Source organism: Pistacia vera, unplaced genomic scaffold, assembly GCF_008641045.1.
Source record: "Pistacia vera cultivar Batoury unplaced genomic scaffold, PisVer_v2 Contig158, whole genome shotgun sequence".
NCBI lineage: Eukaryota > Viridiplantae > Streptophyta > Magnoliopsida > Sapindales > Anacardiaceae > Pistacia > Pistacia vera.
The window spans coordinates 1,124,895-1,149,302 of record NW_022195663.1 but is presented as its reverse complement, the minus strand read 5'-3'; the positions used below and the strand labels follow the sequence as shown (position 1 = coordinate 1,149,302).

At 34.3% G+C, this 24,408-nt stretch overlaps 2 protein-coding genes and 1 pseudogene across 2 annotated transcripts; 1 reads left to right on the top strand and 2 right to left on the bottom strand.

Annotated features, from left to right (window-relative positions):
- Window positions 1–1,093: 1,093 nt before the first annotated feature.
- LOC116124970 (protein DETOXIFICATION 18-like) lies at window positions 1,094–3,585 on the top strand. Its single transcript, XM_031410714.1, has 7 exons — window positions 1,094–1,345; window positions 1,467–2,011; window positions 2,147–2,233; window positions 2,321–2,377; window positions 2,472–2,710; window positions 2,814–2,932; window positions 3,057–3,585. Exons 1-7 carry the CDS (start codon window positions 1,094–1,096, stop codon window positions 3,225–3,227), a joined length of 1,470 nt encoding a protein of 489 aa, XP_031266574.1. The 3' UTR covers window positions 3,228–3,585.
- Window positions 3,586–13,919: 10,334 nt separating this feature from the next.
- Window positions 13,920–16,478, bottom strand: LOC116124969 (protein DETOXIFICATION 18-like). Its single transcript, XM_031410713.1, has 7 exons — window positions 16,167–16,478; window positions 15,135–15,685; window positions 14,869–14,955; window positions 14,693–14,749; window positions 14,356–14,594; window positions 14,145–14,263; window positions 13,920–14,054 (listed from the first exon to the last, which is right to left on the bottom strand). Exons 1-7 carry the CDS (start codon window positions 16,476–16,478, stop codon window positions 13,920–13,922), a joined length of 1,500 nt encoding a protein of 499 aa, XP_031266573.1.
- A 1,106-nt stretch (window positions 16,479–17,584) lies between these two features.
- On the bottom strand, window positions 17,585–19,715 carry LOC116124968 (annotated as a pseudogene).
- Between the last annotated feature and the right edge of the window lie 4,693 nt (window positions 19,716–24,408).

Below are 24,408 nucleotides of genomic sequence, written 5' to 3'. Positions count from 1 at the left end.
ATATTTATATTTATGCTTCATGATGATACAACAAGGTAATTGTTACGAAACCTAGCTTACGAGAGATTTGCAATTGTTGAAGAATCAAAATAGAGCTTGACAATATTTATGAAGTTTTTAATTATAGTTTTATTAAAACACTCCTTCCATGAGGAGGATTTGAATAATTAATAATAACAGTTGATATTAAATTATGTACAAATGTTTTAGAGGTCAGTTGATTGCGAGTTTTGACAGATTTTATATTTGATGATGATGAATTCTATGGTGGATTTCAAAGTGGTTTTTCATGGGTTTTGATGGTGGATATGGCGGTGGGGGGTTTTGATAGATTTTACAGTGGAAGATGATAAATTTTGTGGTGGGTTTACGGTGGTTTTTAAGTTGGCTGAGAGATGCTGGTGGGAGATGATGAAATTGGATACTTAAATTGTTGGGTGAAACAAATAACTTGACGAAATTTGTTAGGTTAAAAAGAAAATTTGATAAAATTTGAAAAGTTCGGGGTTTATTAGTTGTATGTAGAAGGGTAAAAATGTCTTTTTTAGGTTTATTCGATTTCCATTAATGAACATTATTGACGAAATGGGGTTAGGGTGTTAATTTTTAAACCAGTGAGTGCTCATGCAGAACACCTAATACAATAGTTGAAACGCGAGGGGCTAATTTAGATTTCCCTTTTAGTGAGCCGTTGACCATTTCACCCCTAATTTTTTTTTTTTAAATACCAATATTTATTATGCCTTTAATTTTAATTATTTTCTTTATAAAAATTTAAATATTGAAAATATTTATATAAAATGAATGGAAAAATTCTCATTATTTAAAGTAGACTCACATCACTATATTGTTGACACCTTTAATTTAGGTAAGACTCACAAATTACACCGTTTTAAACAACATTTAATCCCCACTCTTTATATGCATTAACTACTTTGTGTTCATCTTTTTTGTCATTTTCCTTTGATTCCTATAGAGTTCTATAAAGATGTATAAGCATCTTACTTCTCTTCTCATATAATCTTTATTACACTACATATATATTCATCTTACAAATTGATACAAACAAGAATAACTCGTGCCCAAATCAGAGATGTCAGTGGTCACAAGTAATTTGCATAGATATAATAATAGGAGATCATCAACAAGATGGTGGAAGAAAATTTTGGACGTGGAAGAGGCCAAAATTCAAGCCTTATTTTCGCTTCCAATGATCGTTACCAATGTTTTTTACTACGCCATTACTTTGGTTTCTGTTATGTTTGCTGGCCATCTCGGCCAACTTGAACTCGCCGGAGCCACTCTCGCAAATTCCTGGGCCACTGTCACCGGCTTCGCTCTTATGGTAAGTATCAGCTTTGAATAAATTAATTTGAATTGGTTCATCATTATAATTGAGTTATTGGTGAATTAAGGGAGTGTTATGAACTGATGATGGTTTGTTCTTTAATTTGTTGTCGTTTTAGGCAGGATTAAGTGGAGCACTGGAAACACTTTGCGGCCAGGGATTCGGTGCTAGACATTACAGCTTGTTGGGAATATATTTACAATCATCTTGCATTATATCATTCTTCTTTTCCGCTATAGTATCTATTGTCTGGTTCTATTCTGAACCTATTCTTATTATCCTTCATCAAGATTCCCATATTTCAAAACAAGCCGCTCTCTACGTAAGATATCTCATTCCGGGTCTGTTTGCATATGGCTTTCTACAGAACATTTTAAAGTTTCTTCAAGCACAATCCGTTGTGAAGCCATTGGTGTTGTTCTCAGCTCTTACGCTGGCCATTCATTTTGGTATTGCATATGCTTTTATACATTGGACACCCCTTGGTTTCAAGGGAGCTTCACTGGCAGCTTCAGTTTCGCTATGGATTTCCACTGTTTTGTTGGCAATATATGTCTTTTGTGCTAAGAAATTTGAGCGTACATGGGAAGGATTTTCTTTTTTATCATTCAGTTACATCTTCACAAACTTAAAACTAGCCTTACCTTCTGCTGCTATGGTATGGTAAGTCTGCTCAAATTTTCAATTTTCTACCTCTTTTTCTTCCTCATTTTAACTTACAAAGTGTCATAGGCTTAATTACTTGGCAAGGGAATCCCTTATTAGTCATTTATTCGATCTTAATTTATACCTTTTCAGCTTGGAGTTCTGGGCCTTTGAGATTCTTGTGTTCTTAGCTGGATTGATGCCAAACTCTGAACTAACTACATCGTTGATAGCAATATGGTAAACTTAGCACTTGTTTACCTCTCCATTGTTTTCTTATTTATCCTGAACTGACTTTTGATATATTGTTTCATTATTGATCTTCAGTATGAATACAGAAGATATTTCCTATATGATTACATATAGCCTTAGTGCTACTGCAAGGTCAGTAGAAATTAATCTTCAGTTCGTTGTTTTCGACATCGCCTTTTCAGTATTGATAGACGTGGGATTTAAAACTTATATTTGTGGCATGCAGCACAAGGGTGTCAAATGAGTTGGGAGCAGGAAATAACGATCGGGCCAAGAATGCGATGGCTGTGACTCTCAAGCTCTCAGTTCTACTTGCACTTATACTTATTATTGTTCTAGCTTTTGGTCATAAAATTTGGGCTAGTTTCTTCACTGACATCCCTGAAATGATAAAGCAATTCACTTCTTTGACACCCTTTCTTGCAATCTCAATCATGTTAGACTCTGTGCAAGGTGTCTTATCAGGTTTGTTTCTTTCATTTTTTCAACACTAAACCATTAAATACTATATTTCTTCATTTCTTTTTTGTGAGTTTAATTTGTTTATGCTGGTGAATTTATGGTGCAGGGGTAGCAAGAGGATGCGGTTGGCAACACTTGGCTGTGTGTGCTAACTTGGCAACATTCTATTTCATTGGGATGCCAATAGTAGGAATTCTGGGATTTAAGTTGAAGCTGCATGCTAAGGTGAGAGATCGATGCAACAATTAAACAGTTTGTTCATCACACATGCATGACTCCATAGCAACTATTCTATACTTTTTATTTTTTCTATTTATTTCAATATGTTTATGTTGCGTGTTTGGTGCAGGGTTTGTGGATTGGCTTGATTTGTGGTCTCACCACCCAAGCCAGCACCCTTTTATTAATAACGCTGTGTCGAAACTGGACTAATATAGGTGTCCCTGTGATTAGAGAAAATGAAATCCCAAATATTATTGAACCAAATGAACTTCTATATGCAAGGCAAGAAGAGAGCTAAGCGAAGACACATGCACATAATTACACAATGAAGTTTTTTTCCAAACTTGAGAAAAAATTCTAATTGACAGACACAGAAAAATTGTGGATACTTACCATATACCATTGAGGCAGCAGAGAGTGTGGGTAGTTTAAAGTTTGTGAAGATGCAACTGAATGATTCAAGACAAAATCTTTTCCATGTATTGCACCATTGTCAACAAAAGGATCTATTTGTGTGGGAATTTGAGAAGATGACCAATTTGTGGCACAAGGAACTCAATATGTTGGGCTGAAACTGAAAGCCACATGCAAATCGACCAGGAATGAGATACTTCATAGAGCTACTTGATTTTTGTAATATTGGAATCTTGATGAAGTAAGCTAAGTATGAATTGAGAAGAAGAATAAAATAATGCAACATGGTTGTAAATATGTTCCGAAATGTTGCTTTTGTATAGTGTAACGCATCCAATTCTAAAAATTAAGAATTTTTATTAAACCCAAACGCCGCAAAGCATTTCATGAATACCCAAACGCCGAAAAGGACTTCATGGAAATTAAATGTCCACTTGAAAAGTCTTGGATAGAAGAAAATAATCAAACCTTTTCTTTTCCTTTCCTCCTCTACAGATGATTGTTTGGTTTGGTTAGCCAACAATTGGGGTTAATGGGAATGTCCATTTTAGTCCATTTTTTTGCTGAAAGTAATGAATATGAGAGTGGCGGCTTGGCTGAAGAGGCCAATATTATCCAATCCACAGACCCTGTACCAGAATAAATTGAAATATTTTCTTGAAAGAACGGAAATCATTTCTCTTGATACATATTAACTACTTCAATTAATGTTGTCTCACCTTAGCATGAAGCTTCAACCTGAATCCAACAATTATACCGGCACGCCAACGCAATAGAATGTTGCCAAGTTAGCCCACATAGCCACATGCTGCCACCCACATCCTCTAGCCACCCCTGCCACACATGGTTAATCCCTCAGTATAGATGGAAAATTCATTTGATGCATGCAAAAATGGATATATATAGTATTGAATATATACAAACCTCAATGGCGGAAATTAACGCCACAAGTGCCTCTAATTATATTTCCTCAATCAAGCGATTCTGTTGAAACAATGATATTTTGTTGGAAATTTAACTGAAAATTCAGTTGGTTTTGAAAATATTTTGGCGCCAAAGGAGCACTCTGTCTGCCTGCTGTCTGCCGTGAATGGAGGTGCTGTGGTTGTTAGATTTTGGTGTTATGTTTAGGTGCTCTCAGCTATGATTAAGGGTATATTAGTTATAAATATTATTTTTAAATTTCAAACCTGTAAATGTACTGATTAGTTGGTGTAACAGTAAGCATTTTGGTTGTATAAAATTGTAATGTTAATTGCAATGAAAAATAACTTTCTCTCAACTCAATTTCCTCTCCTCTTTCCTTAGTATTCACTGGTACTAAACACCAACAATTGGTATCAGAGCCACATTAAAACCTGAAATCTCTCCCTCCCACATTCAATCATCCATCTCAGCTCAAGAACATCTTGTTCCAGTCTTCTTATTCTTCCTGCTTCAGATATCTAAACTGTACCAATGGCTACTCAATCAGCCTTGATGTCACCTCCAGTGGTCAATGGAGAAAATTATCATATATGGGCTGTAAAAATGAAGGCTTTTCTCCGGGGTTAGGAGCTGTGGCAGTATGTGGAAGAGAATAGGCAACCACCACCGTTAGGACCAAATCCCACTCTGAATCAGATTCGAATGCATGAAGAAGAAGCTGCCAAGGCACTGAGAGCCCTATCCCACATCCATGCTGCTGACCTTGTATTCACAAGGATTATGACATATGAAACTCCAAAGGAGGCGTGAGATAAGTTGAGAGAGGAATACATGGGAAGCAACATAACAAGGAATATGCACATGCTGAATCTAAGAAGAGAGTTTGAGATGCTGAGGATGCAAGAATCAGAGAAGGTTAAGGAGTATGTTGACAAGTTGATGAGTGTTGTCAACAAAATTAGGCTGCTTGGAGTGGAGTTGACAGATAGGAGATCGTTGTGGAGAAGGTCTTGGTAAGCTTGCCCAAAAGATTTGAGTCCAAAATCTCCTATCTTGAGGATTCAAGGGATATGAGGCAGATTACTCTTACAGAGTTGGTTCATGTGTTGCAAGCACAAGAGCAAAGAAGGCTCTTGAGGCAAGAAGATGCAAGTGAGGGTGCAATGATGGCAACTCACAAAAGTAAATCATTTCAAGGGAACAATATGAGATATGCCGGTGATAAAAAGGGGAAAGAAATGAGCAATGATCATTGGGGAAAACTAGGGGTGAGCGGTTCCGGGTACCCTGCACTTTTCCGAGGAACCGGAACCGGAACCGCACAGTACAGGTTCCCAAAAAAAGGAACCGGAACCGGAACCGCACAGTACAGGTTCTTCAATTCAAGGAACCGGAACCTAAAATGCAGGTTCCGGTTCCTTTCCAGGGTACCCTGTAAAAAATCAATTACCCCCCTATTAGTTTAAAAAATAACAAAAACACCTTATAAGTTTACAAATACACCCCTAACAAATTTTCGTTATCATCATTTGTGTCCAATGTAATCTAAACTGTATCTCATAGCAACGCTGAATTCAATCAATTCATCACAATTCACATAAAATCGTCAATCAAAACCAAAACACAAACAATTATTCATCACAATTCACATAAAATAACTTCACCAAAATCATTTTAAACGAACAGCAATTCTTAATACTAATTACTAGCATTGTCATTTGCCAGGGGTCTATTTGATAAGTTAATAATTATTAATGTTTATAAATTAATAAAATTATAATGTTTATAAATTTATTAATTTAATGTTATAATTGGTTAATTGGGTATTTATAATATACCAAATATAATTTAGTAGTTAATATTAGAAACAAGTAATGTTATAATTAAATAAGTGATCATACTACAATGTAAATTGTAATGTTATAATTAATTAAGTGATCATACTACAATGTAATGTAAGTTATAATAATTAAGTAATATATTATTTAATTATAATGTAATTATAATTAATTAAATTGTTAATCATTTAATTAAGTATTATAATATTGTTTATAATAGAATGTTATAATTAATTAAATAATCATACCATAAATTTATAATATAATGTTATAATAATAAAATTTAATAATTCGATTAAATATTGGGCAAATTAGTAAATTACTAAGTTTATAATATAATGTCATAATCAATTAAGTAATAATTTAATTATGTAATGTTATATTAATTATATGATCATACTATAATGTATAATGTAATGTTATAATGAATTAAGTAATCATACTACAAATCTATAATTTAATATATAATTAATTAAATTTCAAATCATTTAATTAATATACTAATGTTATAATGGAATATATAATGATTAAGTATCATATTACAAATATATAATGAATGTTATAATAATTAAATTTTTAATCGTTTAATTAAGTAATGTAATGTATAGTAAATTACTAATGTTTATAATGTAATGTTATAAATTCATAACTAATTAGTAATTATGTATCATTTAACTAATAATGCTATAATTAAGTAAGTGATCATAATATAATGTAATATTATATATATATTAATTGAGTAATTATTTAACTATAATGTAATGCTTAATTAATGTTTATAATAAAATGTTTATAAGATAATGTTATAATTAATTAAATTTCTTATCATTCAATTAAGTTTTGTGCTAATGTTATATAGTAAATTAGTAATTACAAATGTTTAAATATAATATCATAACTCATAATCAATTAAGTAATTATTAATTATGTAATGTTATATTAATTATTGATCATACTTAATAGTATAATGTAATGTTATAATGAATTAAATAACATACTAAAATCTATAATTTAATATTATAATTAATTAAATTTCAAATCATTGATTAATATACTAGTTTTAATAGAATGTTAATTGATTAGTAATTATATTATAAATATATAAGGTAATGTTATAATTAATTAAATTTTAATCGTTTAATTAAGTAATGTAATAATATAGTAAATTAGTAAATTACTAATGTTTATAATGTAATGTATAAATTCATAACTATATGTAATTATATAATCATTTAACTATGTAATGCTATAATTAAGTAAGTGATCATAATATATAATGTAATATAATAATATTATAATTAATTGAGTAATTATTAACTATAATGTAATGAATTAATGTTTATAATGAAATGTTTAAAGGTAATGTTATATAATTAAATTTCTTATCATTTAATTAAGTATTGTGCTAATATTATGTAGCAAATTAGTAATTACTAATGTTTAAAACATAATATCATAACTCATAATCAATTAAATAATTATTTTTATGTAATGTTATAATTAATTATATAATCATACATAATGTAATGTTATAATGAATTAACTATTAAATAATCAAATATAAATTTTAATGTAATATTATAATTAATTAAATTTTTAATCATTTAATTAAGTTTGTACTAATGTTTATAATAAAGTCAATTAATTAAGTAGTAATCAATTAATGTAATACTATAACTAATTATACTATAAATCAATTAAGTAATGTTATAAAATATAATTAATTAAGTAATCATTAACTATAATGTAATGTTATAATTGATTAAGTATGATATTTAACTAGTAATTAAATTTATTAATGTTATAAATTTCATATAATAATTAATTATACTAATTATTATAGATTACTTAGAGCTTGATAATTGAAGTAAATAACTAAATATATATTACCAATCAAATATACTATTTTATTCAAAAATAATTCTTTTAATAACATTAAAAATGTAAAACACTTTTAATTGGATCATAATTCCAATTATTCACTTAATTGATCAAAACTTAATATTAATGATTATATATATTAAAGCTTTTAATATGGTGTAATTTATATGTAATAAGTATAATTGTATTCGTATATTATTTAATTAGGTTATTCTAAAAATTTAACTTTTTCTATTTTAAATTTTTATATGTAAAATAATAGAAATCCCCCATTATTTACATTCACAATATTTCATATAGTCCAAGTTCAAAATAGGTCTAAACAGGTTCTAAAAAACAGGTTCCAATATGGTTCCAAAACAGGTTCCAAACAGGTTCCAAAACAGGTTCCAAACAGGGTACCCTTTTTACAGGTTCCGGTTCCGGTTCCTCCGGGGGTAAGAACCGGAACCGGAACCGCACAGTAGCGGTTCCAAAAAATTGGAACCGGAACCTACCCGCACAGTGCAGGTTCTGGGTAGGTTCCGGTTCCGGTTCCGGTTCCGGTTCCGGTTCTTACCCCCGGTTCCGGTTCTACCCGCTACCCGTGCTCACCCCTAGGGAAAACCAAGTGGGATGAAGGAATATCCACCTAGCTCTCACTGTAAAAGGAATGGACATTCTGAGAAAAGATGCTGGTTTAGGCCAAGGATACAATGCAGGGCCTGACAACAGTTTGGCCATATAGAAAGGGTCTGCAAGAACAAAGGAGAGCAATCCTAACAGCAAGCTCAGGTGACTGATGATCAGCAACCAGAGAAAGGGACAGAACAACTATTTATAGCCTACTACAGTGCAACACCAACAAGCTATGAAGGCTGGCTGGTTGATAGTGGATGTACAAACCATGTGACACCAAACCTGTGGGACTTTGTCAAATTGAATCCAGCACATCGATCCAAAATCAAGGTTGCAAATGGTGATTTTGTTGAAGCAAGGCGAAAGGGAGATGTTGCTGTTCAGACTTCAACAGGTACAAAACTCATCACCAATGTACTCTATGCACCCGAAATTAGTCAAAGTCTTCTTAGTGTAGGACAAATGCTGGAAAATAATTATGTCTTGCATTTTGAGAATCAAACCTGTCAAATTTTGGACTGTAAAGGGTGTTAACTAATGAGAGTTAAAATGGTGGGAAAGAGCTTCCCTATTAAGTGGAAAAAAACTGAAGTTAGAGCTTGTAATGTAAGGGTAGATGAGTTTGAAAAATGGCATAAGAGACTTCGTCACTTTCATTATCAAGGTCTCAAGGAAATTTAGGCCAAAAAATTGGTCCATAATCTACTTGAAATAGAGGAGAGTAAGACTGTATGTCTAGCTTGTCAACTTGGCAAGTTGAGTAGGCAGCTTTTCCCTATAAACCAAGCCTGGAGAGCAATTGGAAAACTTCAACTTATTCATACAGATGTGTGTAGACTTATGGAGACACTGTCATTGAGTGGAAGTAGGTATTTTGTATTGTTTATAGATGATTGGTCCAGGATGTGTTGGGTGTACTTTCTGAAGCAAAAAGGAGAGGTGGCTAGTGTGTTTAAGCAATTTAAGCAGCTGGTGGAAAACCAAACTGGAAAAACTATCAAAACCTTAAGAAGTGACAATGGTATTGAATACACTTCTCAAGAGTTTGAGCAAGTATGCAAGGAAGCTGGAATTAGGCATCAATATAGCAACCCCTACACTCCACAGGAAAATGGAGTCAGTGAGAGGAAGAACAGATCAGTTATGGAGATGGCAAGGTGTATGGTGGCTAAGAAGAAGTTGCCAAAGAATTTTTAGGTAGAAGTTGTCAACACAGTAGTGTTCTTGCTCAATAGGCTTCCCACAAAAGCCTTAGTCAGCCAAACCCCTTATGAAGCCTGGTATGGAGTTAAACCAATAGTAGACAATCTCAAAATATTTGGGAGCATATGTTACATTTTAGTTCCAGTAACAAAAAGATCTAAGCTGGGTGAGAAGGCCTTAATTGGCATTTTCATTGGCTATAACAGCTAATCCAAAGCCTATAAGGAGTATGTTCCAGAAACCAAAAGAATTTTGATTTCTAGGGATGTCAAACTAGATGAGGATGGACTTTAGAATTGGGAAGAAAGTAGAGTTGATGTGGAGACAAAACTAAAATGGACAGAAGCTGTTGATGATCAGATTCTTGAAGATGATGAGAGTGATGCAGAAGAGGAACTCTCGGTTAGAGGTACCAGACCTTTAGCTGAGGTTTATGAGAGATGCAATATGGCTTAACTTGAACCAACAATCTCCTTTGAAGCAGCAAAATCAGAGGTTTGGAGAGCTGGCAATGATTGAGAAGAACCAAACTTGGAACCTGGTAGACAGGCCTCAAATAGAAAAGTAATCCAAGTTAAATGGATTTTCAAGAGGAAACTCAGTCCGGATGGCTCAGTCCTTAAGCACAAAGCTAGGCTAGTTGTTAAAAGTTTTGCTCAGCAATATGGAGTTGACTTCTTTGATACCTTTTGTACCAGTTGCTAGGCATGATACAATTAGATTATTACTTGCAGTGGCAGCACAGTTTGGATGGAAAATCTGTCAGTTGGACATTAAATCAGCCTTCCTCAATGGATGGTTGAATGAGAAAATATATGCTGAACAGCCAAAAGGGTACAAGATCAGAGGAAGAGAAGATAAAGTCTATCTCCTAAAGAAGGCCTTGTATGGCCTGAAACAGGCACCAAGGGCCTAGTACAGCAAGATCAATGATCACCTATTGAGCTTGGATTTTGTGAGAAGTCCAAATGAACATACATTGTATGTTAGAGAGATTGATGAAGATGTGATAATTATCTCTTTGTATGTGGATGATCTTCTTGTGATAGGGAGTAAACCAACTCAATTGGAAGAGTTCAAGAAATCCATGCTTGATGAGTTTGAGATGACAAATTTAGGAGAAATGTCTTACTTTCTCAAGATGCAGGTTTATCAAAGTTCAACTGGAATTTTTGTCAACCAAGAGAAGTATGCAAGTGAAGTTTTAAGGAAATTCAATATGGAGAATTGCAAACCAGTGGACATTCCATTGGTTCCTAATCAAAAGCTGTCAAAAGATGATAATGCAGAAAGTGTTGATGAAGGGCAGTATAGGAGTTTGATTGGCTGTTTGCTAGACTTAACAGCAACCAAACCTGATATCATGTTTGCTACAAGCTTGTTGTCCAGGTTTATGAATCAGCCCAAGGAAACACACTTCAAAGCTACAAAAAGAGTGCTAAGATATGTAAAAGGTAGCATTGACTTTGAAGTATGGTTTAGGAGGTCAGAAAACTTTGAATCGGTGGGATTTTCTGATAGTGATTAGGGTGGTTCTATGGAAGACATGAAGAGCACTTCAGGGTATGCCTTCTTCTTGAATTATGGTGCAATCTGCTGGCTCTCAAAAAAGCAGGAAACCGTGGCACAATCCACAGTAGAAGCAAAATACATTTTGGCTGAGAAAAATTCTAGAAGATTTGAAACTGAAGCAAAGACATCCTACTACAATTATGTGTGACAACCAATCGGCTGTGGCTATGGCTAAAAATCCAGTTCATCATGGAAGAACTAAACACATAAAGATCAAGTTCCATGCGGTTAGAAAAGCTGAGCAAGAAGGGGAAGTTAAGCTGGTTCATTGTAGAGGTGAGGAGGATCAAGTGACTGATATCTTGACTAAGGGATTGTCCAAAACTAAGTTTGAAGATTTTAGTCTCAGACTTGTGTTTCCAGCAAAAATATCAAGGAGGAGTGTTGAAACAGTGATATTTTGCTGGAAATTTAACTGAAAATTCAGTTGGTTTTGAAAATATTTTGGCGCCAAAGAAGCACTCTATCTGCCGTGAATAGAGCTACTGTGGTTGTTAGATTTTGGTGTTATGTTTAGGTGCTCTCAGCTATGATTAATGGTGTATTAGTTATAAATTTTGTTTTTAAATTTCAAACCTATAAATGTACTGATTAGTTGATGTATGTATAAAATTGTAATGTTAATTGCAATGAAAAATAACTTTCTCTGAACTCAATTTCCTCTCCTCTTTCCTTAGTACTCACCGGCACTAAACACCAACAGATTCTTTCTCTGTAAACTCTTATAATAGTACAAGCTAGCACTATAAAGCTTATCGGAGATAATTACGTGGCCTGGAATTTTCAGGTTCTTCCTAACATTCGATCAAATGATCTTGAAAGCAAAAATGATGGTTCAAAAGTACCGCCAATTAAGTTTTTGTGAATATTAAATTTGAGAGCTGCTTGATGTCTAGTGTCTGATGATGATGATCCAGTGATGCATATCATAGCTGGACTAAATACAGAGTACGATAATAAAATAAAAAAAATTAAAAATTAAAATAAAGAAAAAGTTAAGGGAAAGTGATTTTTAGTCCCGGCAAATTAGTCTTTATCCACCACGTTTTTCTTTGACAAGTTTAATTTTGATGATATAAATTTTTTAAATATATTTATTTTCTATGTTCTATTATTTTTAAGTTTCAAACTTTAATTCTTAAATAAACTTTAAATCTAAATTTTCTAAACCTTTTTTTTTTAATATCAAATATATTATTATAGTATAGAGAAAATAATTACACAATGGGATGAATCTGAATCTGAATTTGAAGAAGGGAAAAATAATCTTCAAGTTTAAAATTCTAAAAAAGCGGTACAGCAAGAAATCAAATCAAGAATTTGGGGAAAAGTGGTATAAAGATAACTCTAATTAAGTTTGAAATTGAGAAAATTAGTATAATAAAAAATCATAATTAAGTTTGAAATCAAGAAAAAAAATGATGCAAATAAAAGTCTCAATTAAACTTAATTAAGAAGGGCTATCTTCTGTATTAAATGAGTTTTAAAGAGAATTTTTTTTTTTTTTTTTTTTTTTAAATATAATAGAGATGCAGTTAGTAATAGATCTATTGGCACCTCCCTAACAGACTAAAAAAGCCTAACTTTAGAAAATAAAAATTATAACGACAATTTTATCCATCAATTAAATTATTAAAATTAACTTTAATTTCCTATTCCTTACAAATATTTTTTACACTCTATTATTATCTCATAAACCTTAATTTTTTGATGCTATTCAAATCATTTTTAGAACAAAAAAATAGTTTGATGAAGTAAGAAGATTTCAATGAGATATATCAAGTTACAAGAAATACAAAACTGTAAATGTTTAATTGCTTCACATATAAATTTATCATTTTCTTTTCAATATATATATATTGTTGTTTGACTATATCATATCCTTGGGATAAGGATTTTTTTTTTTTTTTTTTTTTTTTTTTTTTTTTTTTTTTGTTTTTATTTTTTTTTAAATTTTTTATTTTATTTTTTTAAATTTTTAATTTTTTTAAGAATAAAAAATAAAATGAAGGGCATTTATAAAATTTTTGGTGTGTCATAAACAAAAATTTTAATTTTAAAACTTTAAAATGAGATGTCTTAAAGAAACAATGCTTCTTTACTCCATTAACGGGTGTCAATAGCTTCACTCAATAACAAATTATTTAAGCTTTTGTGTACAAGAGAACTATTGGGCTACTATTCATTGGCCCATTGACAACAAAAAGACTCTTCTTTTCATGTTAACAACCCATTTTCATGAAAGCCCAATACAATCACGCCATAGAAAATGACTTCATGGAAAGTGTCCAATTACCTACTTGTTATGAAATTAATTCCTACTGAAAAAACAGAAACAATCACTGATCTTATATAAAAAAAATAAGAACCCAAAAATGTGCTAAAATTAGACCCCATTTCTCAGTACTGCAGCACACAAATATTAATGTAGCCTTTGTAATTGAAAAGTCTTGGATTGGGAAGAGGAAAATAATCAAACTTTTCTTTGTCTCTACAGAGATGAATGTTTACTATAACCATAAAGCGAGGAAGTTTGGTTAAACAACACTTGAGGTTTCTTGTTTTGATCTGTTAATGGGAATGTTCATTTGAGTCCATTTTCGACAGAAAGTAATGAATATGAGAGTTGTGGCTTGGCTGAAGAGGCCGCATATTAAGCCAATCCACAGACCCTGTACCAAAATAAATTGAAATATTATAATGAAAGAGTGGAAGTAATTTCTCATGAAACATATTAACTACTTTAATCAATGTTGTCTCACCTTAGCATGAAGCTCCAACATGAATCCAAGAATTATGGCGATCGGCATGCCAATGAAATAGAATGTTGCCAAGTTACCCCACAATGCTATATGCTGCCACCCACATCCTCTAACCACCCCTGAAAATTTGATTCATGCAAATATAGATATGGTATTGTATATATATGTTTACAATTAATCAACATAAAATTTAAAAGATGATACAGATTACCTGAAAATACAGCTTGCACAGAATCTAGAATAATTGACATCATGAGAAAAGGTGTTAAAGAGGAGAATTCCTTTATTATTTCAGGATTTTTGCTGAAGAAGCTAGCCCAGGTGGTGTGGCCAAAGGCTAGAGCCAGAATGAATATAGGGGCAAGCATGACAGAGAGCTTGAGCGTCACAACCATGGCATTCTTAGCTCCTTTGATATTTCCTGCACCCAACTCATTTGACACTCTCGTGCTATCACAAAACACAGGCTTTCTCTTTTAATTTAAAGGTTATGGAAACACAATGAGCTAAAAACAATTACAAAGTAGTAGCTTTTGTCACTGACTGACCTTGCAGTTGCACTAACACCGTAGGTAATCATGTAGGCTATGGCTTCCGTATTAATACTGAAGATTACCAAAAAAAGGAACAAACATTATAGGAAATTTTAAATTATCACTGATCAGTGTAGAACCAAAATGCTTCTGGAAAGAAAAGAAAAAGAAAAAGAACCACTGAAGATTACCACATTGCAACCAAGGAAGTAGTTAGTACCGGTTTCGGCATAGATCCAGCCAAGAACACTAGAATCTCGAAAGCCAAGCTCACCAAGCTGCAAAAGTGTAGAGATCACTGACTAACCGGTTATGAAGAATTCATGAACTCACGCATGTTCTTTAAACGATGAAGATTTTCCACATTCATGAATTCATCTAAAAGAGGCCATAAATAAGATCATCTCTGCATAAAGTAAGTGAGGCCGTGATACATGGGAGATTTGGGCACACTTACCAAACCATTGCTGCAGAGGGCAGGGCTAGCTTTAAGGTTGTCCAGATAAAATTGAATGATTCAAGAGAAAATCCTTCCCATGTATGTTCAAATTTCTTTGCAACAAGGACATAAATCGACAACAAAAGGACCGATATCCATAATGAAACTGAAGTTGCCAGTGCCGCTCCCTTGTAACCCAAGGATGTACAATGAACTAAAGCATAACTGACGCCAAAATGAATTCCTGCGGGTAGAGCTGAGAAGAAGACCAGTGGCCAAACAATTGATTGGGTTTGGAGAAATCTTAATATGCTTTGCAAAAATCCATAAGCAAACAGTCCTGGAATAAGGTATTTAATGTATAGAGATGCTTGTTTTGAAACATTATGATCTTGGTGAAGCAAAACGAGAATAGATTCGGTATATAACCAAACAATTGATATAATAAGTGAGAAGAAGAATGATATTATGGTAGATGCTTGTAGATATATCCCCAACAATCTCAATCTATATTGTTTGGCACCAAATGCTTGGCCACAAAGTGTCTCGAGTGCTCCACTTAATCCAGTCTAAAATAACAAGGAAAGAAAACATATCAATATATATATATATATGGATAGATAGATACCAGGTAAATGGAAGACCTGAAATAGAACATTTAACTATGAGTCTATGACTAAACATAATAGAATAAGAAATAATTTGATAAGTTTCAGGTTAAACGAAGAGAAAAAACAAGAAGTTATAATATTCGTAGAATATTATTTTTTTTTTAAATAAACAATTTATAACAGTTTGCATTTTTCAAGATGCGTTAAAATATAGCCTTGTAGATGAAGTGAGGGCGGATCTATCACAAATTTTAGATATTTTTTTTTATTATTTTTTACTCCCTTTGTTAAATTTTACACTTAATTTTTCATTGAATTTATTTTTCTGAAAGTTCGGTTTTCTTATTCGTTGAACATTACACTTTAGTCCCAATATCGGTTTCACTGACTCTGACTCAGGATATACATTGTATCAGGGTGAAGAGATAAGAGTGTTTACCATGAGAACGAAGCCAGAAACAAAGGCCCAAGAGTTGGCGAGTGTGGCTCCGGCAAGCTGAAGGTGGCCAAGGTGACCAGCAAACATGATGGAAATCAAGGTTACGACGTAATAGAAAAGATTGGTAAGAACCATGGGTAGTGAAAATAAGAGTTGATTCTTGGTCTCTTCCATGTCACAAAGTTTCTTCCACCAACTTCTCGTGTTTTCTTCTCCATTATTATCATCATCAACCTCTGAGAATGGAGGAGGGTCAGCTGTCACTTCTGTGAGTGTTGTTCTTCTCTCTGCAGTGGTGTCTTCTGGGGCCATTATGATTTATGAGTTGATAGTATGCTGGACACACTGAAAACAAGTCATTCCTTTTGAATATATAGTCGATACGTGGAACAATAGAATAGTTTTAAACCAAGACAAAAGGAAGGCTAAATATAATAACAGTAAAGTTTGAGTAATTAGGAACCCGTACAAATAACATAAGAACTGAAACATTTACACTAGTTTTCCACTCCATACTTAATCTTGACCTGTACAAATAACTAGCCTTCCTGGTGCTTCTTGTTTTCATCGTCCCTCTTCCCTCACATAAAAGTTTTAAATTCATTGAAACAAACTAACTCTTGACAGATTTGAAATTTATGATTGAAAAATTCCGGGGATTTTGGCATTACTGAGATAGAGGCAGTTTGAGATACATTACCTAGGCTCTGTCCGACCACCGCCGAGAAGGAAGAGAGGAAACTTGATTGATGAGGACTGGTTTGTTTACAGTAGCTCATTAAATAAAATTATTATTTATCACATCTTCTGTAAATAGCATGCAGTAATTACGTTACCTGATCTGATGATCTTGATGACGAGGATGAGGTTTATTTAGACCATTTGATATAAATACAGCTTTGATTATTGCTAATCTGTCCCGCATGATTCCGGTCACAAATGGAAATACAAGCGTTCTACAAACTTAATTGGAAAAAAAATATTAAATATGTCATGTTTGTCTGCCGACGTTGTGTGTAAAAAGAGTAAATATTCTCTTTCATTTCTTAAATTATCAATGTGATTACAGGAAAAATTATATTTAAAAGCAAAGTAAAGATGGATTAAAGCAATTCGCTTGTTATTTTTGTTTCTGATACACCAAAGTCAATGGTAAGATAAAAATCTTATTATTTTAAATTTGTAATGAGGGTTACTGTGATTATGTTGCTTTACAGTCACAAAATGCTTGGCTGCTTCAATCCATATAATGCCTGGATAATGTATTGTGGTAGAAAATGACAAGGATCAGGATTTTATGTTGATCTGATTTTACCTGAACAAAAAACAACTGCTGTAATTGGTTGAGTATTTGAGCGTTGAGAGTTAAGTGTTTAAATATCATCTAGATCTTAAGACTTGACTAAGAATCTATGTAATCAGGTTTGTTTCTCTTCTTGTTCAATAAGGAAACTTATGGTTAAACAATAATTAAGGTTTGTTTTTCTGATGAGTGTACACGAATGTCGATTTTTATTCCAATTTCTGCACAATGCAATCAATAAGAGAGTGATGACTTGGCTGGAGAGCCCGCAAAGCAACCCAATCCACAAACACTATTCCAAAATAAACCTATCATATCAAATGAATCAATTGAAAGAGTGGAAGTCATGAAGAAGTTTTCTGTAATGAACTCAGCTTAGCATAAAGTTTCAACTTAAATCCAAGCAGTATTGCAACCGGCATACCAATGAAATTAGCCCACACAGTCAAATGCTGCCACCCATGCATCAGAAGCTCATTAATTTGCATTAACAAAATGGAAATACAAACTTATTGCTATGGATATAATACAAGATATATGTATAAATCTCATTTAATGTAGAAAATTTTGATAATACAAACCTGACAATACGCCTTGCACAGAATCTAGGCTTATTGAGATTGCGAGAAAAGGTGTGAAAGAGGAAATTTTCTTTATTATTTCAGGGCTGTCAGTGAAAAGTTTATCCCATATGTCATGACCAAAGACTAATGCAAGACCAACTAAAAGAGCAAGGATGACAGAGAGCTCGAGTGTCACAGCCATGGCGTTTTTAGCACGATTGGAATAATCGGCTCCTAACTCATTTGACAAACCATCGCGGCAGAAGGCAGGGCCAGTTTTAAGTCTTTTAAAATGAAAGTGAATGATTTACAAGAAATTCCTTCCCATGTATGCTCAAACTTCTTTGCACAGAGTACATAAATCGCCAACAGAAGAGTTGATAGCCATAATGAAATTTACGCTGCCAATGCAGCTCCCTTGAAACCGAGTGATGTCCGGTGAACTAAAGCATATGCAACACTAAAACAAGTGCCCACTGGTAGAACTGAGATCAAGACCAATGGCAATACAATGGATTGTGTTTGAAGAAACCTCAAAATGCTTCGCAGAATGCCATATGCAAACAGGCCAGGAATAAGATACTTCATATAGAGAGCTGCTTGTTTTGAGATATCGGGATCTTGATGAAGTAAAATAAGTATAGGCTCTGTATAGATCCAGACGACGGATAATATAATTGAGAAGAAGAATGAAATAATGCAATATGCTTGTAGATATATTCCCACTATTTTGTATAATCTAGCACCAAATCCTTGACCACAAAGTGTTTCAAGAGCTCCATTTAACCCTGTCTACATCAAGAACAGGAAAGAAAATGAATCAACAAAGAAGCATGATGAAAAGGAAAAAAAAAAAAAAGATTGATGAATCAAGGGTGACTAACCATGAAAGCGAAACCAGTGACAACAGCCCAGGAGTTGGCGAGGGTGGCTCGGGCAAGCTCAAGTTTGCCAAGATGACTGGCAAACATGACAGAAACCAAAGTGATTTCGTAATAAATAACATTAGTAAGAATCATGGGTAGGAAAAACTATTGAAGATGGTGATAATTTGATGGAAATGCAGAAAAATTCAGCTAAAGTTTCAAACTGTTTTTTGGCGCCAAGTGTTTAAGTTGCTGTTACAGGTGCAATGGTTGAAGCTACTGTTTTGATGAATTATTGTGATGTTTTGTGTCATGTTTAGTTGGGTTCAGCTGTGATTAAGACATGCTTTAGTTGTAAGTTTTATTTCAAATTCAAATGTGTAAAATATCCTCTGCATTAGGCTGCATTAGGTGGAACAATGGACTGGTTTTGTGTATATTATCCCTATTTTATGAATGAAAAATAGAGCAAATATTTGCTGCCTACCGTCTCTTTCTTTTTTGTTTAATCTCTCTTCTTCATCACTCTCCAGTAGAACCAACAATTGGTATTAGAGCACTTATTGATCTTAAAGGGCTTGATACACTCATCTTCTCCTATCCAACTTCTCAACCCTGTTACGGTAGAATTTTCTGTCAAACTCCAAATAACTTGATTCAATGGCACAACACACGGCTTCCCTTACTCCTCCAATCTTCAATGGAGAACAATATCACATATGGGTTGTCCAAATGAAGACCTTCCTGAGGGGACAAGGTTTGTAGCAGTATGTTGAAGAGAACAAGCAACCACCTGGATTAGGGCCAAACCCCACATTGAACCAAATCAGGTTTAAGGAGGAAGCTACTAAAGCTCCTAGAGCTTTGTCTCACATTCATGCATTTGTAATTGAACTTGTTTTCACAAGAATCATGGCGTATGAAACAACCAAGGAAGCATGCATGGGACAAGCTCAATGAGGAGTTTGGTGGTAGTGATACGATTAGGAATATGCATATATTGAACTTAAGGAGAGAGTTTGAGATGCTGAAGATGCAAAAATCAAAATCAGTAAAGGAGTATGTGGATAGGTTGATGAATGTGGTGAATAAAATCAAACTTGTGGTGAATAAAATCAAACTGTTGGGCGAGGAAATGATAGATAAAAGAATTGTGGAGAAAGTATTGGTGAGCCTACCCGAGAGGTTTGAGTCCAAGATTTCATCACTTGAGGACTAAAGATCTGTCACAGATCACACTCATTGAACTGGTGCATGCTCTGCAAGCTCAAGAGCAAAGGAAATTGCTGAGACAAGAGGATTCAAGTGAGGGTGCAATGGTGGCAAGCTTTAAAAGCAAAGCTGTTCAGGGAGGAAACAAGAGGTTTGCTGGAGATAAGAAAGGGAAAGAGAAAACCAATAATCAGTGGAACAAATCAAGGTAATGAAGGAGTTTCCACCGTGTTCTCACTATAAGAAGAAGGGCCACTCCAAGAAGAGGTGCTGGTTTAGACCAAACCTTCAATGTAGAGCATGTAAGCAATTTGGCCACATTGAAAAAGTTTGCAAAAACAAGCCAAACTAGCCACCACAACAAGCCCAGATTGTTGAAGATCAGTAGCGAAATTCAGAATTTGAGCAACTATTTGTGGCATCTTGCTGTGCAACCCAAGTTTGCGATGATGCTTGGCTGATAGACAATGGCTGCATCAACCACATGACAGCAAACTTGCAAGATTTTGTCAACCTGGACAGGGCATATCACTCTAGAGTTAAAGTTGGGAATTGAGAGTTTGTGGATGTCAGAAGGAAAGGAGACGTTGCTATGCAGACAAGGTCAGGTATTAAACTAATTCCTAATGTCTTGTATGTGCTAGAAATAAGTCACAATTTACTTAGTGTAGGACAAAAGCTAGAAAAGAATTATGTCTTGCATTTTCAAGACCAGTCATGCACAATTCTAGATAATGAAGGCTAGAATGATGGGAAAAAGCTTCCCTATTAGGCTGAAAAAACCAGAACCTAAAGGCTATACTACTAAAGTAAATGAGTCTGAGTTATGGCACAAGAGATTTGGCCATTTTCACTACCATGGTCTTAGAGAAATTCAGACCAAAAATCTTGTCCAAAATCTGCCCGAGATTGAAGAATCTAAGGCTGTGTGTGCTACTTGTCAACTTGGCAAGTTGAGTAGGCAACCTTTTCCCGTAAACCAAGCTTGGAGAGCCGTTGAGAAACTCCAACTCATCCACACAGATGTGTGTGGACTTATGCAGACGCCTTCATTGAATGGGAGCAAATACTTTCTCTTGTTCATTGATGATTGGTTCAGGATGTGCTGGGTCTATTTTCTGAAACAAAAGAATGAACTTGCAGCTGTGTTTGGAAGATTTAAGCTGCAAGTTGAAAACCAAACTGGCCTTAGTATCAAAATAGTGAGAAGTGACAATGGGAGTGAATACACTTCAAATGAGTTTGAATCAATTTGCAAGCAAGTTGGAATTAAACATCAATCTAGCAATCACTATACTCCACAACAAAATGGAGTCAGTGAGAGAAAAAATAGGACTGTTATGGAGATGGCTAGGTGCATGGTTGCTGAGAAGAAATTGCCCAAGTCTTTTTGGGCAGAGGCAGTGAACACTGGGGTCTATTTGGTCAATAGACTTTCCACTAAGGCCTTAATTAGTCAAACTCCATATGAGGCTTGGTATGGGGTGAAGCCTGTGGCGAAGAATCTGAGAATTTTTGGAAGTATATGCTATGCTCTTATCCCAACAATTAAGAGAAGTAAGTTGGATGACAAACCCATGATACGAATCTTCATTAGCTATAGTGGTCAATCCAAGGCTTATAGAGTTTATGTTCCAGAAACTAAGAAAATTCACATCACTAGAGATGTGAAAGTAGATGAAAATGGTGTATGGAACTGGGAGAAAAACAGACTTGTTGAAGACTCAAGGGGACACTTGACAAATCTAGTAGTGAACCGAAATGATGAACAAGAAAGGACAGATTCAGATTCAGATGTTCTAGTTAGAGGTACCAGACCTCTGGCAGAGGTTTATGAAAGGTGTAATGCAGCTTTACTTAAACCTGCAAATTACAATGAAGCTGCTAAGTCAGATACGTGGTGGAATGCAATGGAGGAGTTAAGCATGATTGAGAAGAATGGACCTGGGAATTGGTGGACAGACTAGCAAATAGAAAAATGATCCAAGTTAAATGGATTTATAAGAGAAAATTAAATCCAGATGGATCAGTTCATAGACACAAAGCAAGGTTGGTTGTCAAGGGGTTTGCTCAACAATTGGGAGTAGACTTCTCGGATACATTTGCACCCATGGCCAGGCGTGATACAATCAGGCTTCTCCTTGCTTTAGCAACCCAATTTGAATGGAGGATTTATCAGCTGGATGTCAAGTCTGCATTTTTGATATGTGGAGCAGCCGGAGGGATATGAAGTTGAAAGGCAGGAGAACAAAGTTTATCTATTAAGGAAGGCATTATATGGCCTAAAACAAGCCCCTAGAGCCTGGTATAGTAGAATCAATGGTTACTTGATTAGTTTGGGATATATGAGGAGCCCAAATGAGCACACATTGTATGTGAGAGAGTTGGAAGGGGAGTTCATTATTTTATCATTATATGTAGATGATTTGCTCATCACGAGAAGCAGTCCAATTCAGCTGGAAGAATTTAAGAAGGCAATGCATAATGAGTTCAAAATGATTGATTTAAGGGAAATGTCTTATTTCCTTGGAATGAAGATTGGTCAAACTCAACATGGGATATTTGTTAGCCAAAGAAAATATGCAAATGAAGTCCTAAACAAGTCCAACATGGATAGATGCAAACCAGTGGACACTCCACTGGTTTTAAACTTGAAGCTAAGCAAAGATGATAGGGTTGTGAAGGTTGATGAGTGAATTTATAAAAGTTTGATTGAGTGTCTATTGTATTTGACAGCACTAGACTTGACTTAATGTTTGCAACAAGTCTCCTCTCTAGGTTTATGAGCAACCTGAGTGAAGTTCATCTTAGGGTAGCCAAGGGGGTGTTGAGGTACATTAAGGGAAGTTCTGATCTTAGTGTATGGTTTAAGAAGTCTGAAAATTTTCAACTTATTGGATACTCTTACAGTGATTGGGCTGGATGCATTGATGCTATAAGGAGTACTTTTGACTATGTATTCTTCTTGAATTCAGGTGCTATATGTTGGCTATCCAAAAAATAGGATACTGTAGCTCAGTCCACAGCAGAAGCAGAATACATTTCTGTTGCTGTTGCCATAAACCAAGCCATTTGGCTTAGAAAAATTTTGGAGGATTTGAGGCAAACAGAGAAGAGTCCTACTATGATCTTCTATGACAACCAATCAGCTGTGGCAATGGCAAAAAATCCTGTCTTACATGGCAGAACCAAGCACATCAAAATTAAGTTCCATGCTATGAGGGAGGCAAAATGTAATGGAGAAATTAAATTGGTCTATTGCAGGTGTGAAGACCAAGTGGCAGACATCATGACCAAGGCTTTATCCAAAGCCAAGTTTGAGAATTTAAGACTCAAACCTGGTGTTTCTAGCAAGATTATCAAGGAGGAGTGTTGAAGATGGTGATAATTTGATGGAAATGCAGAAAAATTCAGCTAAAGTTTCAAACTATTTTTTGGCGCCAAGTGTTCAAGTTGCTGTTACGGGTGCAGTGGTTAAAGCTACTGTTTTGATGAATTATTGTGATGTTTTATGACATGTTTAGTTGGGTTCAGCTATGATTAAGACATGCTTTAGTTGTAAGGTTTATTTCAAATTCAAATGTGTAAAATATCCTCTGCATTAGGCTGCATTAGGTGGAACAATGGACTGGTTTTGTGTATATTATCCCTATTTTATGAATGAAAAATAGAGCAAATATTTGCTGCCTACCGTCTCTTTCTTTTTTGCTTAATCTCTCTTCTTCATCACTCTCCAGTTAGTAGAACCAACAAAAACAATCTGGCTTTTTGTACTTTCAAAACTTTCTTCCACCATACCTTGCAGCTGCTCTTCTCCTTCTTGATGATGATCACCACCCTCTAACAAGAGTGTGACGCCATCTATTTTGTTTACTTCAGCAATCCTTCAACACCATCTCATTCTCCAATCTGCATACTTTCTCATTCATTCTTCCTTAAAAGCAACCCAGATCAAATTGAATGGCGCAAGAAAGAATGATAAGAAGAAAACTGATAATTGATATATCTAGATACCAATGCATCTTCTAAATGTAAAATTTTTCAGATTGAGGGTAATTAACAAATATGTCATACCAAGATTTATCTTATGGTGTAATTAATTGAATGAGTAAAATCTTTCATATTCTTATGCCTAAAAAGTCACGCTTATGTCAGCCCAATAATGTCTTTTTGTACTAGCTGCCAAGCCCATATCTCCTCAAAGATATTCTTAGAACCCTATCTCCTTTCAAGAAATGATGGATGAGAGCCTTCCATGTGTCAAGAACTTGCAAACACTCATTACATTGAGTGTTTAG